The sequence below is a fragment of the Nelumbo lutea genome, chromosome 1, assembly GCF_056320005.1.
Source record: "Nelumbo lutea isolate HS-2025 chromosome 1, American lotus-T2T, whole genome shotgun sequence".
Classification (NCBI taxonomy): Eukaryota; Viridiplantae; Streptophyta; class Magnoliopsida; order Proteales; family Nelumbonaceae; genus Nelumbo; species Nelumbo lutea.
The window spans coordinates 20429805-20447582 of NC_142684.1; the positions used below are offsets into that span (position 1 = coordinate 20429805).

General features: G+C 38.5%; 1 protein-coding gene across 1 annotated transcript in view; it reads left to right on the forward strand.

The window, feature by feature from the left end:
• LOC148873861 (Tetratricopeptide repeat (TPR)-like superfamily protein) overlaps positions 1 to 17778 on the forward strand; it is a 56077-nt gene that overhangs the window by 7338 nt on the left and 30961 nt on the right. The window contains exons 2-3 of the mRNA XM_088955976.1: positions 5179 to 5317; positions 5588 to 5619. Coding sequence (XP_088812102.1) covers positions 5179 to 5317; positions 5588 to 5619 — 171 coding nt within the window. The remainder of the gene's footprint in view (positions 1 to 5178; positions 5318 to 5587; positions 5620 to 17778) is intronic.

Sequence of the window (17778 nt, forward strand, 5' to 3'; positions counted from 1 at the left end):
TGTACACCCCTTTACCAATTCCACATGAGCCTTGTCAAGATCTTTCTATGGATTTTGTCCTAGGTCTGCTCTGCCCACGATAATATGGGGTCATGATTCAATATATGTTGTGGTAGATAGGTTCTCAGAATTGGTCAACTTTATTCTTTGTAGTAAGACATCAGATGCCTCACATGTGGCAAACCTATTCTTTAGGGAAATTGTTCGTTTACATGGTGTTCCTGTTACTATTGTTTCTGATCGTGATGCTAAGTTTATGAGTTACTTTTGGAAGACACTTTGGAAATTCCTCAATACAAAACTGAAGTTATCATCTTCTTTCCATCCGTAGACCGATGGCCAAGCTGAGGTAGTAGTTAATAGGAGCCTCGGTGATTTGCTACGTTGCTTAGTTGGTGGCCGTACTTCCAGGTGGGTTCTCATCCTACCTATGGCTGAATTTGCTTACAACAGTTCAATAAACAGGTCAACTGGAAGAAGTCCCTTTGAGATAGTTATTGGAATTCAGCCTAAGAGCCCTATTGATTTAGTGTCTTTTCCACAAGACGCTAGGACTTTCTTAGAGGCTAAAGGCTTTGCTCGCTACATGAGAGAAATCCATGATGAAGTTAGATGCAAGATTGCTCTTAGCAGTGATGCATACAAAGCCAAAGCTGATTTACATAGGTGCTTAGCTGATTTTCAGGAGGGTGATATGGTTATGGTGCATGTGCGTCTTGAATGCTTTCTTAAGGGCTTTTATAAGAAGCTTCACTCTGAGAGTGCAGGTCCCTACAAGATCACTAAGAAAATCAGTTCTAGTGCCTATGTCCTAGAGCTGCCAAGCAACATGGGAATTAGCTCAATGCATATCATGGCCATACACATGGTGATTGTCCATTTGTCCCATAGTCCCATTGCCTAAGCTGCCTTAGGTTCAACCTACTGATGTGCCTGAAGACATCCTTGATGAGAAGTTGATTTCTATAGCAAGTGAGGGTTATCAAAAGTTTCTTGTAAAGTGGAAGAATCTACCTCTTTCAGAATATCCATGGATTACAACTAAAGACTTGTATCATCTTAATCCAAAACTTTATGATCAATATCATGCCTTTTAACTCGCTAGGGTTGAGTTTCTTTCAAGCCAGGGAGAGATGATGGGGATCGGTCCAGGCATTATAAGACCTATTCTCATAAGAAGGCCAACAATCAGGTACTGATTTGGCATGGAGAAGACTCTTGAGACTTGGACTGATCTGGTTAGGGGAAGTTTTGTCATTTTGACCAGTCCCATGTGGGCTTGGGCTATATAGCATCTTGTTCCTCTAGTTTAGTAGGGCTTGCCTTTCAATTTTCAGTTTATTTGCATTAATAGATAGAAAGTTATTGTGTTTCTTGATGCACAAGACAAGGAGTGGCATTTTTGTAATTAGGGTGAACAGTATTCCGGGCCACACAAGTCACTCTATGAATAGATTTATTCTCTTCCTTTTGAATCTAATGAATGAATGAAGATTTCTTTGGAGCAAGTTTGCTGTATGGAGTGATTCCTACAAACCCTAGAGTGATTCTAGGACCCCTTGGAGTGATTCCTTGGGATTTCTCTCTCTTTTCTCTTTCTCTCTCTCTCTCTCTCTCTCTCTCTCTCTCTCTCTTTCCTCTCTCTTTCTGTCTTCTGATAGTTTGTTCCAGCCCTACTACATTAAGCTTTCCATGTGACTCTTCTTGGTGGTGTCAAAGACCAAGAAAATAATTTGCCCACAACTTTTGGCCACACATCCTCCACCTGGATACCTTTGTTGTGAAAAATTCTAGAGTTCCTTTCCTGCCTTATCAACCACCAAACAATTCCTAGGATCATTTACCAAACAGCCTTCCTCTTTTGCTCAAACCTTGAATGTACCCCCCCTTACAGAAACTTTCCACCGACTCTGGATGACATTCCTTAAGGGCAAACAAGCTATAAACGTTCACCCAGATTTTATAAGAGAACTCACAGTGTAATAACATGTGGTCAATGGATTCATCCACCCTATTACAGAGGACACACACTGGTGAGTCAATTGCCACAGCTCTCTTGTTTAGATTATCTTTACTCTGAATCTTCTTCAGGAAAGCCAACCGGATGAGGAATGCAATTTTCAAATGGATAGGTTTGTACCAGATTAGATTCATAGGGAAATCTTGATCTTCCTCCTTAGTTAACCTGTTATAAAAGGAACTCATTGAGAACTGCTTATTCTTCCCATCCAGCCACACTCTTTTATACTCTAGTATAGTCAATACGGGTATTGTAAAGCTTCTGCAACAACCGGGCATAATGATCAAACTCCCAATCATTTAAAGCTCTTCTGAGGAGGGGATTCCAAATACAGTTGCCATCGGAGATCTACATATCAATGTTTGAAAACGTGGAGGCATGATACGAGGCGTTCCACTACCTAGAGGCGTGAGGCGTAGTTCAGAACATAAGAGGTGTAAGCCTCCTTAAGAGGAGAGGGATAAGGAGGAAGAAGAGGGAGGATCTCATTTTTCTTTATTTTTATATGAGTTGTGCATGAGGCATACGCCTCTAGCATGCCTCATGAAAAAAGCATATGAGGTGTATGCCTCACATGCCTTTTAAAACACTGCTGTATATACTTGGCCACTTTTGCTTCCTTATCCACTACTAATGCAAACAACTCAGGAAATTAATCTTTCAGAATGCTACCTTCACACCAGCAATCCTTCCAAAACCTAACTTTGGTTCCTTTCCCCACCTCCAAGCTGATTTCCTTACTGAAAAAACTGTAGCTTCTCTCTCCCTTTCCAAACTGAACATCCATAAGATTGACTTGCTTTAACTGGATCCCAACCCCCACTTAGATTATATTTTGCTTTTATGACTCTTTTTCACAAGCTGTTTTCCTGTTGGCTGAATCTCCAAATCCACTTATTGAGGAGGGCAATGTTCAGATTTCTTGATCTTCTAATTCCTAATCCTCCATTTTTCTTATGCTTGCATACCTTTCCCCAATTTACTAGATGAACTTTCTTATCCTCCTTCCATCCCTTCCATAAGAATTCCCTCATTTTCTTTTCAATGGAGACTGCCAACCCAGCTGGAATTGGGTACATGGACAACAGGTAAATCAGAATAGAAGACAGCACACTTTTAATTAATGTAAGTTTACCTCCTTTTGATAAGTATTTGGACCTCCATGATGCCAATTTCTTATGCACCCTTTCTACTATAGGCCCCCAAATAGATTTTACACTGCGTTTTGCCCCTAGAGCCTAGAGGCATGCCCAAATATCTGATAGGCAGTTTTTCCCACCATAAAACCCCAACATTCAACCCATCCTTGCAGATCCCCCACCTCTCCTACAGCCACCACTTCACTTTTTTGAATATTTAGGTGCAGCCCTGAGACTGCTTCAAACCACCATAAGGTTGCCATTAAGTACTTCAATTGCTCATTAGAAGCATCACCAAAAAATAGCATTGAATCATCAGCAAACTGAGGTAGAGTAATTTCTAACCTTTCCTCCCCTACTGTAAAACCCTTCAAAAAACCATCTCTAACTGCTCTCACAACCAACTGACCCACTGCTTCCATCACATATAAAAACAACAAAGTGATATTAACTATTTTAACAAAAAGAGTTGAATGCAATTCTCTGAACCAAGAGAACAAAAGGGTTGGATGATAATTTATATTCTGATTCGAAAATTAGGACCATCTTTTGTCCCGAATTTCATTCCTAATTGACTTGCTGCATTTAGTACTTGACTTGTGGCACTACGAAGATCCTGGCAGTTTTATATGGTGCCTTGACCCACCAGAATTAATTAATGCTAAAATTTTATATATGGGCACGTTGACTCAATGTGTCTGTGTGTGTTTGTTTTTTCGTTCCGTGGAAAAGCCCATTGTTCCAATTTCAAAATAGTGACACCCGAAAACTAGTTAAACTTCAGGCACTGTTTCACCAATATTACTGGTGAATTGCAATGTTTCCAATGTAATGAATTACCTTTTTTAGCAAACCTGGAACTGAACTTTTCTCAACCTTAGCTATTGCAATTCAATTTTGGAACTAAACCCTGGAGAAATGAAAATGTCCTAAGGGAAAAAAGAGCATATTGTTTTTTCCTCTTTCCTAGGTAAAGCATGATGCATAGGGGAAGAAAGTAAAAATTGTAAATTTATTACAAGAGAATGACAATAAAATTCTAGAAGAACTTCTACATTAACATGACATTCCCATAATCTTGGTATTTGAAAATCTCACCTACTCCAGACTTGGAAAGATCAATTTCTATGCATTCATTTCCTAGTTCTTACAAAGGAACTAAAAATTTGTACTCAAGATAATCCGCTATTTTGTTTCTACACATACCCAAAGTGATGGTCACAATCAACTGCCACTCCATTCATCAGGAAAAGAAAAAAAATCAACTGCCATTCCATTGGCTTTCTGGGTACTTCAAAGCCATGATGTTTATGATTCAACAAAGGATTGCAGCCACCAATTCCAGCATTATTACCATAATCACTTCTTATGGCATTGCTTATTCACCTTTGACAAGAAAGGACTGTATTTATGTGATAACTCTTTAACAGATCTTAAACCAATGGAAAGAGCAAGACTTCTTCCAAATTGGGGTCAGCTGATCAGCCAAATTAGAATCTTCTGTTGAAGTAATTGGAGCATATATTGTTTTTGCAACCACATATTTGTTAATGTGCTTTTGGCATCTGATGGCTTCACAGCCATCCATTCAAAACCATTGCCATTTAACCAATCAATGATCTGATCCTCTAGACATCCTGCTTCAATGCTTAGTTGGTGATACTGAAAAGATAACCATTGTCATACAAAAACCTGTTTCATAAGAATGAAATACATCCTGTGTCAAGAAAAGAGATCATCAAAATAGATAAAAAGGGCTTCTGGATGGATGGTCGATGCACTCCTGAGTGACAACCTTCTTTTGTTCATTTTCTGGGGGCTATTAAAAGTTACTTTGTATTTATTAAATGCTCAAGAAATTCAGTGGCAGATCTACATGGTTGTATAATTGAAACAAGCATATTTCTTTATGTAGAATGTGCACTAAATGGTACTTGCTTTGCTGGTCTTTTAGCTCTTTCTTTATTAATTTTTTGCTGATTTTCATCTTCTCATTCTCATGTTACCTTCATTTTGAAGGATGGGAAATACCAAGAAGCACTTGGGAAGTGGGAAGCTGCCATTATGTTGATGCCTGAAAGGGCAGTTTTACATGAACAAAAGGCACAAGTTCTACTTGAGATGGGAGATGCTTGGAATGCTTTAAAGGCAGCAACTCGTGCGCCCCTAGTTCTTTCTCCAGATTAAAGATAGTCTCTCAAAAATAATTGAACTCTCATTATGAATGGCATTTTTTTTTTCTACAAGTTATTTCATTTTTCTTACAGTTTGTCCTTACATATTGTTTTCTGATTTTATTTTGCAAGTATTTTCTTGTTTTGCATGAGCACCTAGAAAATCTTTAGATTTTTTTTTTAAATACCAAACAGTGAGTAACTATTCATTCTTTTAAATTTTTATTAAGATATTCATTGATGCCACATTGCAGGAGCTACTGAATTGGAACCCTCATGGGCTGAGGTTCGTTAATATCATTGATCTTTTAATGCATTTGTAGCTCTAAAGCTTGAAATTCATAGTTCGAATTTCTACAGTTTTTTCTTAATATTTTTCTAGTATTTTTGTTTCCCCCCTATTCACTTTTAACTAAGGCAATCTGTTTTTCTGTTTCTTTAAAACTTGGAACATTTAAGCTTGGAACTAGCCAATATATGTTGCCTATATGAGTGCGTAACTATGCAGGCCTTCGTCAATTGTATGTGGACATTAAATTTGTTCTCTTGGAAGAAATCAATAGAAGAGAAGGGAAGAGAGGAAGAAGAAAAGAGAGAAGAGAGATTATTGATCAAGAAGAAAAGAGAGAGAGAGAGAGAAGAGAGAAGAGATGAGAGGAAGAGAGAAACAAAAGTTTGGAGTCAAAAAGTTAGGCTGGTGAGTGGTGGCACAAGCTCATCTATTTATATTAGGGCGGCCCAACTAATAAAATAAAAAAGTACAAAGACAAAAAAGCCCAGTAGCTTTGAGTACATGTATTGTTAACACTTCTCCTCAAGTTGGGACATAGATGCCAATCATGTGCAACTTGTCACACAAGTCACTATGACTTGGGTGATTTAGGCCCTTTATGAAGATATCTACAACTACAAGTTCTTCAGAACTAACACAAGGGGTACATACTTCACCACTTACAAGCTTCTCCTTGATAAAGTGTTTGTCCACTTCAATGTGTTTAGTCCTATTATGAAGGACTGGGTTGGCTACAATATTGATAGCAACCTTGTTGTCACAATACAATGACATAGGACTATCAACTACAAATCTCGATTCATTTAACAAGTTATTTATCCACAATATTTCAACAACTCCATGAGACATAGCTTTGTATCCTACTTCTGCATTGGACCTAGCCACCACACTTTGTTTCTTACTTTTCCGTGTGACAAGATTTTCTCCCATAAAGGAGCAATATCCACTAGTGGATTTTTTATCATCTATTGACCCAGCCCAATCAACATTTTCACCTTTAAATGCCCATGTTTCTAAAATAACAAACCAGCCCCTGGATACTTCTTGAGATACTTGAGAATTCTCTTAGTAGCCTCCACGTGGGTAGCCTTAGGGGGCATGGATGAACTAACTAAGAACACCCACAACATATGCAATGATGGGTCTAGCTATAGACAAATACAAGAGCCGTCCCACAAGCCTCTGAAACTGTTTCATATCCTTTATAGTTTCTCTATGATATTTACCCAGCCTATGACTATAATCAATGGGAGAATCAACTGGCTTTACTCCCAATTTACTTGTGTCCCGCAAATAGGTCTAGGATGTATTATTTCCTTTGAGAAATGAATATTCCTTTTTGTAAGCAGGCAACTTCAATTCTAAGGAAATACCTCAAGAAAATCTTTTACCTCAAACTAAGTGGCTAAAAAACTTCTTCATCTTTTGAATTTCACTTGTCCAATCTCCAGTGACTACTATGTCATCAACATACATTATCAAGGCTACAATTTTACCTTCCCCCCTCTTCACAAACAATGTATGAATAGATTGACACTACTTAAAATTGATCCGCTGCACAGCTAGATGAAACCTACTAAACCAAGCCCTTGGTAATTGTTTTAGGCCATGTAAAGATTTCTTCAGTTTGCACACTTTCTTCTCACTACCTTTAGCAACTAGGAGGTTGAACCAGTGAAAATTGGTGATACCAAACTAGTGAAAGGTTTTAGTCAAAATTGGCTACCAATGAGAGGACTCTAATGGAGTTCATCTTGGCAACCAGGGCAAATGTCTCTACATAATCCACTTCATACACCTTTCCACCGTGCCACCAACCTTGAGTTGCACTGTAAATACCCATTTGCAGCCTATTGGTTCTTTTCCTTTGGGAAGGTATACCAACTCCCATGTACCATTTTTATGTAAATCATTATTTCTTCCTTAAATGCATTTGTTCATTTAGGTACTGACAAGGCCTCTGCCACATTCTTAGAGATAGGAACACTGTCAACGGAATAAAGAAAGGCATGAAAAGAAGATGAGATATTCTCATAGGAAACAAAATGCAAAATGGGATACTTGGTGGTGCAAGACCTAACACCTTTTCTTTTAGCAATAGGAATGTCAAGATCATCAAAAATAGAAATATCTATATCAATGGGATTAGACATATCAATAGGGATAATGGCACTTGGCTGGGAAGGATCTACCCCTGGAGATTCTGATGATGTTAGAAGTATAACTCCAAGTTACTCTACTGCTTTCAAACTCAGTTGGCCCTTCCATTGGTGAAGGAACACACAAAATGAAGGATCAGGAAGAGGAGGAAAGTTGAACTTGAACATGTTTCTTCTCAACCCCGAGGAGAAACAAAAGAAAATAGATCACTCTCAAAGGACAACATCCATAGATACATAGTGTTTCCTAGAGACAAAGTCAGAACACCAGTAACCCTTTTGAGAATAAGGGTAATACAAGAAAACACAAGGAATGACACGAGGGTTGGATTTACCATGAGAGGGACACAGGTTGTGAACAAAACAACGACAACCAAACACATGCATAGAAATAGAGAACAAGGGAGCCTTAGACAACCGAGATGGCATACAATTAGTGAAATATGCAACAGATAAAACAACATCCATGTAGAAACGTTTAGGAACATTCATATGAAGTAACAACCCATAAGCAACTTCAAGGAGATGGTGGGGTTCTTTTTTTTTTTTTTTTTTTTTTTTGCAATGCCGTTTTTTGGGGTGTTTTAGCACAAGAAGTCAAGAACTACAGTGCTATTGGGCTAGAAGAACTATTGTATTACACAAGAAGGTCACAATGGAAATACTCTTTGGCATTATCAGGCTAGAAGATTTGAATGAGTCTAGAATTAGGTCAATATCATACATTAGAAGTCTTTCAAAAATTTTGGAACTCCACCTCTTGACCACATTGGATACACCCACACATACCTGAAATGAAATGATAATCAATAAGCATGATAAAGTATTTATAGCTAGTCTCGAAAGGTAAACTAACAAGGCCCTAAATATCAAAATGAGCAATATGAAAAGGAAATTCAGCTTTATTGTTTCTTAAAGGAAAGAGGATTTCTACAATGTTTGCTCAATTGACAAGTTTGACATTTCAATTCAAACATGGACACTGACTTAAACAGTTATGAAAACAAAATTTTCAATGACTCAGAAGACAAATGACCAAGACGACAATCCCATAAATAGACTTAACTTGTATTGGATTGGAGTGTCTAAGAAGTAAGAACCACCAACACCTCCATTGAATGTACCAACATCATTAGCACCATAATCAACATCTTCATCCTCGTCATTATCACTGTCATAATCATCATCATGATGATCTTCAACATCAATATCTTCTTCTTCATCTTTATTATCTTCTATATCTTTGTCCCACATCGAGTCTTCTTCTTCTTCTTGAACAACACTTTTGCCATTATCTTGTCTTCCAGACTCACCTCTCCCACGACCACCTCTACTTCTACCTCTACTTGGACCCCTAGGCCTCCCACTTGCATTTCCATGTCCATGTCACTTTCTCCTTGGCCTATTTGACCCTTCAAGGATTTCAGATACCCCTAAGGCTTCATCAACTTGAGTTCATGTAAGATCACACCCTTCATAGACCAAGTCATTTGAGGGGTCTTTCCTAGTCAACCACTCACTAGTTTCATTTACATCATCAAAGCAAATAGGGTCAAATTGCTTTGGATTCGCACGCCTTGTTGTAAATCTTTCTCAGAGGCATTGGCTGTATTGAACAAATACAAAATCATTGAGCCTCTTTTGATCAAGCCTATTCCTCTTTTTTGTATGAATCTACATTCACAACAAAATAAGAAGAAATTATAAAAATAAGTATCTTAACTTTCATAAAAAATTTTATCACAAAACCAACCATTAAATCCATTACTTAGAATACATGTTCAAAAGTGCTCCAATTGCACTCACAAGTAGAAGTGCATGTAAGACCTAATATGTGTAATGCAATGCGATACGCCTAAGGTCTGGGGTGCAATGTCCATAGCTATGCCACCAATCAACTACAAAATAGAAAAAAATGAATTAAAACAATATAAATTTAAAATAATAGGAATAAAATATAAATATAAGTTTCAAGAAAAGAGAGCTTATATTACTTGGTTGCTTTGTTTCACGTTGCCTAATTGCCAATTCTTTAGAGAAAGCATCATGAGCATGCTTATACTCTTCCAACTAATGAGAGATCTTGTCTTGAATTTCAATATCATTGACCATTCTCTCAATGCAATCTAGAAAGCCCATTTCAAACTTTCCAACCGATGCTTCATCTTGTGCTTTAGCCTTTACAATGAAGGGCTGGATTGAGAAAAAGACCAGCAAGGTGCAATGGATGTTGCATCATATTAGTCCAACGCCTATAAAAAATGTCTAAAATGAGCTTACACTCCCTTTCTTTCCCACTAAAATTTTCTTTTATTTTCTCTCTTGCTCGCTCCATTGCATAGTAAAAATAACCCATTGTGGGTTTCTCATTACCATCAACCAATAGTAAAACCTCCACAACCGGTTGAGCAGCCAAAAGAGCAACTCTTACATTTTTCCAAAACCCAACAGAAAGCACAATGCTTGATGTTCTTAGTCCATCTAATTTGTTAGCCCATTTACTCTTATTCCACACATCACCAACAAATAAAGCACGCAAGGGCTCCTTGAAAGTATACAAACTTTGTAAAGTTAGAAAAGAGGTAGAAAACCTTGTAACTGCACATCATACAAGATCTCTTCCATTTGTTTTTTCCCTCACGCGTGCAAGAAGAAGATGCCTATAAATAAAGCAGTCACTTGTCTTGCCCTAGCAATACAACTTTTTGTAGACATCAATTCCCAATGTCTTCCAACATAAGGTCTAGACAATGAGCAGCACAAGGAGTCCAAAAAAATTCTTCCTCTTCAATCTTAAAAGATCACCGGCAGCAACATAAGCAGAGTGGTTATCAGTAACCACTTGCACCACATGTTCCTCCCCTATCTCCTCAACAACTTTACCAATCAACTCAAACAGAAAAGTTGCATTATGGACTTCATTTGATGCATCAACTGATTTTAGAAAAAAAAAGTTCCTTCAGGATAATTCACCAAAAAATTAATCAAAGATCTTTGCCTTTTATCAGTCCATCCATCAGACATGATGGTACAACCATAAGTCTTCCAAGAAGCCCCATACTCATTGTACATTTGCTTTGCTTTCTCAACCACCCCTTTCAAGAGTGGCTCTTGTAACTCGTGGTAACTTGGAGGCTTGTATCCGGACCCGAATTGTGCAATTGCTTCAACCATAACTTCAAAACTTTTTAATTTCACCATATTGAAAAGAATCTCGGCTTGATAAAACCACTTTGCTACATATTCATTTACTTTTTTTTCTTTCTTCTTCAAACGACTTTCAATGCTTGTTTGAACCAATTGTCCTTTATGCCTCGCTTCAACAACTTCTTCTGGACTTGGTCTCACAAAACTATCCATAGATCCTCTGACATTTTCCTTCTTTTTTGGTGGAAAGGAGGAATTTGTAATTGGAGTGTTCCTACCACTTGAAATTGAGACACCTATGGGTTGAAGAGGAATTTGTGATTGCATTATGCGAGCAACCATAATGCAAATCAGCAAATGCAATATTGTAATATACAAATAGAAATAAAAAAAAACAGCCATGTAATCAAATATCAAATTTTCAATTCAGCCATATAATCAAGTTTCAGACTTGTAGTTTAGCCAGGTAAAAAGATTTCAGCCATATGGCCCATATATATATTAATGATATAAAAAACATTTGAAACAAAACTGATAAAAAAATAAAAGAGTACTAGAGTAGTTCAGCCATATTAAAAAACATTAATGAAGCAAAATAAAACATTTCAAATCTCAGGTTTTCAATTCAGCATACAATCAAGTTTTAGATTTTCAAAATAAAACATTTCAAATCTCAGATTTTCAATTCAGCATACAATCAAAATAAAACATTTCAAACATTTCAAATAAAAAACAAAAGAATACTCAAGGGGCGGACGACTGACGAGTGAGAACAGTTGGACTCATAGGGCAGAATGGTGATGATGATGGTGAGTGGAGAGAGGACTGAAGAGTATAGGGGCGGAGCCAGAAGAAGAAGAAGAAGAAGAAGAACTTACCTGCCGCTGCCGGAGCTGAGGTGCGATGGAGTTGGGCTGGGGATTGAGCTTGAAGTGTTGTTCGGTTCTCCTCCCTCTCCAATCGAACGAACAAAACCTTTCGACAGAAAAGAAAATGGAGATTAGATACTTGTAACTTGTCTTAATATTAAAATGATACCATGTAGCAGATTTATTTTAAAAGAATACAACAACAAATAAAATATCAAAACAATAAATAAAAAAAAATAGTATTATATATGTATGTAGGCGCCCGCTTAAGTCCCTAGGCGGGCGCCTAGTATGCAAAACCTGGGGCATTTGAGCAACACGACCATGAAAAACCGCCTAGGCGTCACCTTGACAACTATGCTTTTGAACTGCTGGCTAGGCTTCTTGTTTTGTTTTGGTGTTGATTTCTTACTTAATTCTTGAGCCCACTAAGGCTTCCCATGGAGATCTCAACAGGTGTCCCTAGTGTGCCTGGACCACTGACAATGAGTGCACCAAAGTTTATCTCTATCATCCACCTTCTTTTGGAATCATCCTTCTTAAAGGAACTTCCACCACTTCCATTTGTACCTCCTCTAACTGTCAAAGCAACTAACTCCCCCTTCGAACTATTCATCACATTTCTTCTATTCTCTTCTGACTGCGCCAAAGCATATACTTCTTTGACTGAAGGAGGATCTTTGCTTCCCAAAATCTGCACCCTAATAGACTCATGCATAGGATTCAGCCTCAAAAGGAAAGCAAAAACCCATTGCTGGGAAACTAGAGACTTGTAGGCCTTCGCATCCTCATCACACTTCCAATCCATATTCAAATAGTGATCCAACTCCCTCAAGATAGAGGTCAAATCTGAGTAGTAAACTGAGAAACTCTTCTCCCCCTATCTACAAGTCGAAGATTCAGCTTGCAACTGGTAGACTTTTGCATATTGTCTTTTGCTCAAAATATGTAGATTTAGCTTACTCCCAAATTTCATACGTTGTGTCTGCCCATATAAAATTTTTCCTCACTCGTGGCAGCATGGAAACTAAAAGCCATGAAATCACCATGCTATTTTCTTGGTTCAATTTATCATGTTTTGTACTCCCAAACTTAGACTCCTTAATTTTTCCATTGATGTAGCCTATTTTTTCTCTTGCAGCTATATAAAGTTTGATTCCCTTCGACCATTCTAGGTAGTTAAGTCCTAGGTGAATAACAGCCATAGGGAAGTTCATATCAAACCCACATTCACTCCACCATGTGTAGTAGACACACCAGAAGTGGCTGAATCCTTAGATGACATGGAAAAATAGGACTGTTGTTGCTCTTCATTCACACAGGAAACGATAGAAAAAGGAATAACAATCACCAGACCCCTCAATCTCACACAAAACAACACTAAAAATTGGTATACACTACAGTAACACCAGGCACTGGATTACTGCTGGAACAGATAGAGTCTCAAAAAATAATAAAAACAGATCAGAATAGGTCTGGATAGGCCCTATGAACATCAAACACCCCTCCTTTAGGGCACACAATCACTAATGTCATCAAGACAATACATAGACTTGCTGACACTGCAGGTACAAGTCATTCTAGACCTACAAAAGCACTCACTTGAGCGAGTATACAAGGATCACACAATCCACATAAAGGATGAGAACACACCTCAAACACCTTCACTGATGCAGTCACCACATTTCAGGCTATATCTTGGCACACGACCATGAGAAGAAGAGAGAAAAAATAAGTTGATCCCCTCAAACCAGTCGATGTGAGCATCCTTTATTTAATCTGGAGAAAAAAACAGGAAAGATGATGAATCCTTGATCGAACTGTCTTCAAACCCAAGATTTCCACTCTAATACCATGTTCTCTTGGATGAAATCAATATAAGAGAGGAAGAAGGGAAGAGAGGAGAGAAACTGAATTTTGGAGTAAAAAAGTCAGGCTGGTGGCGCCAGCTCTTCTTGTTAATGGGATATCTACACCTTTCTTCCAAGCCCAAAGGGGGTTGAGACAAGGATCTGTTATCTCCATTGTTGTTTGTCTTGGTTGCGGAAATCCTAAGTTACTTATTTAGTAAAGGAGGTGTTGGGATGTTGGAAGGGTTCAGACCATGAAGACATGGTATTCCCATTACTTACCTTCAATTTGCAGATGATACATTGGTATGTCTGGATGCGTCTATGGAGCAAGCGATGAAATTAAAAGTGATTCTCAAGTTTTATGACTGTTGGCAGGTCAAAGGATCAATCTGAAGAAGAATGTGATGATTGGGATGGGCGATATCCCGAATGATTTATTGGAGGATGTGCTTCAGCTTTGGGTTGTTTGGTAGGGGAGTTCCTTTTCACCTATTTGGATCTATAGGGGTAAAAGCTTCAGTTTCATCTACTTGGCAACCAGTTCTTGACAGGACTGATCAAAAGCTAGCAGAAAGAAAGGCAGGGTACCTTTCTCTTGGTAGAAGGATTACTCTTATTAAGAGTGTCCTTTCCAATCCAGTGTGATAAATTCAATTGAAAATTTGTAGAAGGATTTCTCGTGGGGAGTTAAAGGATTGGAGAAGAAACTATTATTATTATTATTATTATTATTATTATTATTATTATTATTATTATTATTATTGATAAATAGATTGGAGAAGAAATTTCACTTGGCCAAATGGGATAAAGTTTACAATGATAAAAAGGATGGGGGTTTGGGAATAAGGAAATTGAAGGTCTTCATTAAAGCCCACCTAGGCAAGTGGTTATGGAGATTTGGTTTGGAGAGGGAGGTGCTTTGGAGAAGGGTGGTGGCTTACAAATATGGGGTTATTGGCTTCGGGTGGGACCCTAAAGAAATGAAGACATCTTATGGGGTAAGAAGGAAGACAAACCAGAGAGTTGAACGTTGTCGCTGCGTTAAGGGTTGGACGGTAAATGACCAGAAACACATCTCCAACAACCTTTTTCCGGCTAGAATCACTTACATGGGTAGGGTTGTCCTCCTTGTTGTTTCCTCATTTTTGACATGTTGATGCTCTATATTGCGATCCTTTCATCTATTTCTCCCAAATCCCAACCTGAGTTCTCCGATAACCCTCTCTTCTATACTTGTGGCTTAGCTTCGATCCGATTTGATCTGGGTTCCTTTTATAGTACTTTCTTTTTTTGTTGAATAATATGAAATGTGGGATTTTGTTTTCAATTTGTTGTACCAGATTGAAATGTGGGGTTCTGTTTTCCATGTATGAACTGATACCCAGCATTAGTATACCCATGAATCTCATTGTTGTACGATGATATTGAAAACTCTTTGATAGCTTTCTCCGGCACTGGTCGACATTACCAGAGGTCTGTCATTATATACAATTTAAGTGTGATTTCTAGTTTATAATATCAACCAAGTAAAACCTCAAATTTTATTTCTTGGATGATGCAATAAGCTAATGAAATAACAGTAGAGAAGACTGGACAATTCAGACTTTACAACAATTGGTATTTACATTGACTAGATCCAACCGGGAAAAGGGTGGTTCTGATGAATCTCATCCAATAGAAAAGTTAAACTTTTCTTCTAGATGCTGCAAAAGAAGAGAGGTGGATTTTCACTAATTTTTTTTGGTGGATGCTGCAAAATATTGGATGTCCTTAACTCACTGATGTTTTACTCTAACCAAAATTACAATATTTCATTGACTCTATGGTAACAGGAGAGGGAGGATGGATGGAGAGGAAAGAACAGAGGTGGGACCAGAGGAGAGGAAGAAAGGGCAGGTGGACAAAGATGGAGGGGATTCTGTAGGAAGGGTAGGGGTGGAGGACTCAGTGAGAGAAGACATGATAGCAGAATTTGTAGGGAAGTTGGGTTGTAGGTTGGAAGATTTGAATGTGTTGAAAGAAAGCTTACAGAAGAGGAAGAAGGAAATCAAAACAAAGAAGAGGAGATTGAGTGAAGTAGAGAGATTGAAGAGAGATGTAGAAGGAGACAAGAAGCTCGGGGTAAAAGGATATAGAAGGAAAGGGGGAAAGTAGTGGGTAGGTGGCATGGGGTTTAAAAAAGAAGCGGAATCAAGATTCTTAGTTGCAATGTGAGGGGAATTGGGAGTGCAAGGAAGAGAGCGACAATAAAAGAGGTAATAAGATGGTATGACCTTGACATTGTGTTGTTGCAAGAGTCTAAGAGAATGGAGTTTAATAACAAATGGGCAAGGAGTGTATGGAAAGCCAGGGGGATTAGCTGGGTGGCTGCTCCCTCGTGGGGTGCTTCCGGGGGAATTGTAACAATGTGGTTGAAGGTTTGGAAGAGTTGATCAGAAAGTACTCGGTTTCCATGAAGTTTAAGCAGCAAGAGGATGATTATATGTGGGTGCTCACAAATGTTTACAGACCGAATGACTACAGAGAGAGGAAGGAGTTGTGGGAGGAATTGGCTGATGTTAGAGGGTTGTGGGATGGGCCCTGGTGCATGGGTGGGGATTTCAATGTGATCAGATTCTCGGAGGAATCCAATAAGGTTAATCAGAGGGTGACAAAAAGCATGAGGAAGTTTAACAATTTTGTGGATGCCTTTTAGCTTAAAGAGATTCCCCTAGCCCATAAGACGTTTACATGGTCAAATCTCCAATCTAGACCCATTTGCTCTAAGCTGGATAGATTCTTGTTCTCTTTGGATTGGGAAGAACATTGGGGAGCCTTGGCTTCTAGAGCTCTCCCAAGGGTGACCTCGGATCACTGGCCCATAGTGTTATGTAAGGAGGAAAGGTGTGGAGGTCCTACCCCCTTTAGATTTGAAAATATGTGGTTACTTCATCCAGGGTTTAATAACAAAGTGAGGGAGTGATGGTATGAGTGTAACCCATTGGTGGAATGGGAGGGGATGAGATTCCATAAGAAACTACAATTCTTGAAAGCAAAAATCAAGGAGTAGAATTTGGTGGAGTTATGGAGGGTAGAAGAAAGAAAGGGAGATCTGATGGATAAGATTCAAAGCCTCGACTCTAAAGAAGAAAGGGGAGAATTTGGAGAGGAAGACAATGATCTCAAGAGATTTGAGAAGACAGTTAGAGGACTGCCTGCACAAGGAGGAAATTAGCTGGAGGCAAAAATCTCGATGTAAATGGTTGCAAGAGGGAGGCAGAAACACTAGGTATTTCCACTCTCTAGCATATGGTAGGAGAAGGAAGAACTTTATCTCCAAATTGGTAGTAGATGGAGTTGAGTTAGTACAACAAGAGGAGATTGTCGGGGCTTGTGTGGAGCACTTCAAATCTATTCTAAGAAGGCCTGTGAGTAGAAGGGTGTGGGTAGAAGGATTGGATTGGATAGATGTAGGGGTGGAGAACAGGAGAAGGTTGAAAAGAAGCTTTAATTTAGAAGAGATCAAGGAGGTTGTGTTTTCTATGGATAGAACAAAAGCTCTAGGGCCGGATGGGTTCACAATGGCTTTTTATCGGGATTGTTGGGATATCTTGAAATATGATCTTTTGCGGGTGTTTGAGGGGTTTTTCAGGAGAGGAATTGTCAATCCGGGTGTGAACTCTACATTTATAGCCTTAATTCCAAAAAAGAAAGATGCATCCCAACCGAAGGATTTTAGGCCAATTAGCTCGGTTAATAGCTTGTATAAGGTCATTGCAAAAGTGTTGTCCTTGAGGCTTCTTGACAGTGTAGCCGGCCAGAGATAAGTGGAAGAGGAGAGAAGAGAAGAGAAGAAGAGAAGAAGAGAAGAGAGGAGAGAAGGTTTGCAATGTAACAGTACTAGCGGCGCTAGTGTTTATTTTACTATATATAGGGCGACAGAAATAACAAGGGAAAAGACCCTTGTGCCCCTGAGTACAATAACAGACACAACAGAAATAAAAAACGAAATAAAAAACACTTTAATTAGCCAAACAGGCCCTAACAACTGCAACTAAGTTATTTTAACATTATTCCAACAATCCCCCTCAAGTTGTAGCATAGATGTCAATCATGCCCAACTTGTCACACAAATCTTTGTGCCGC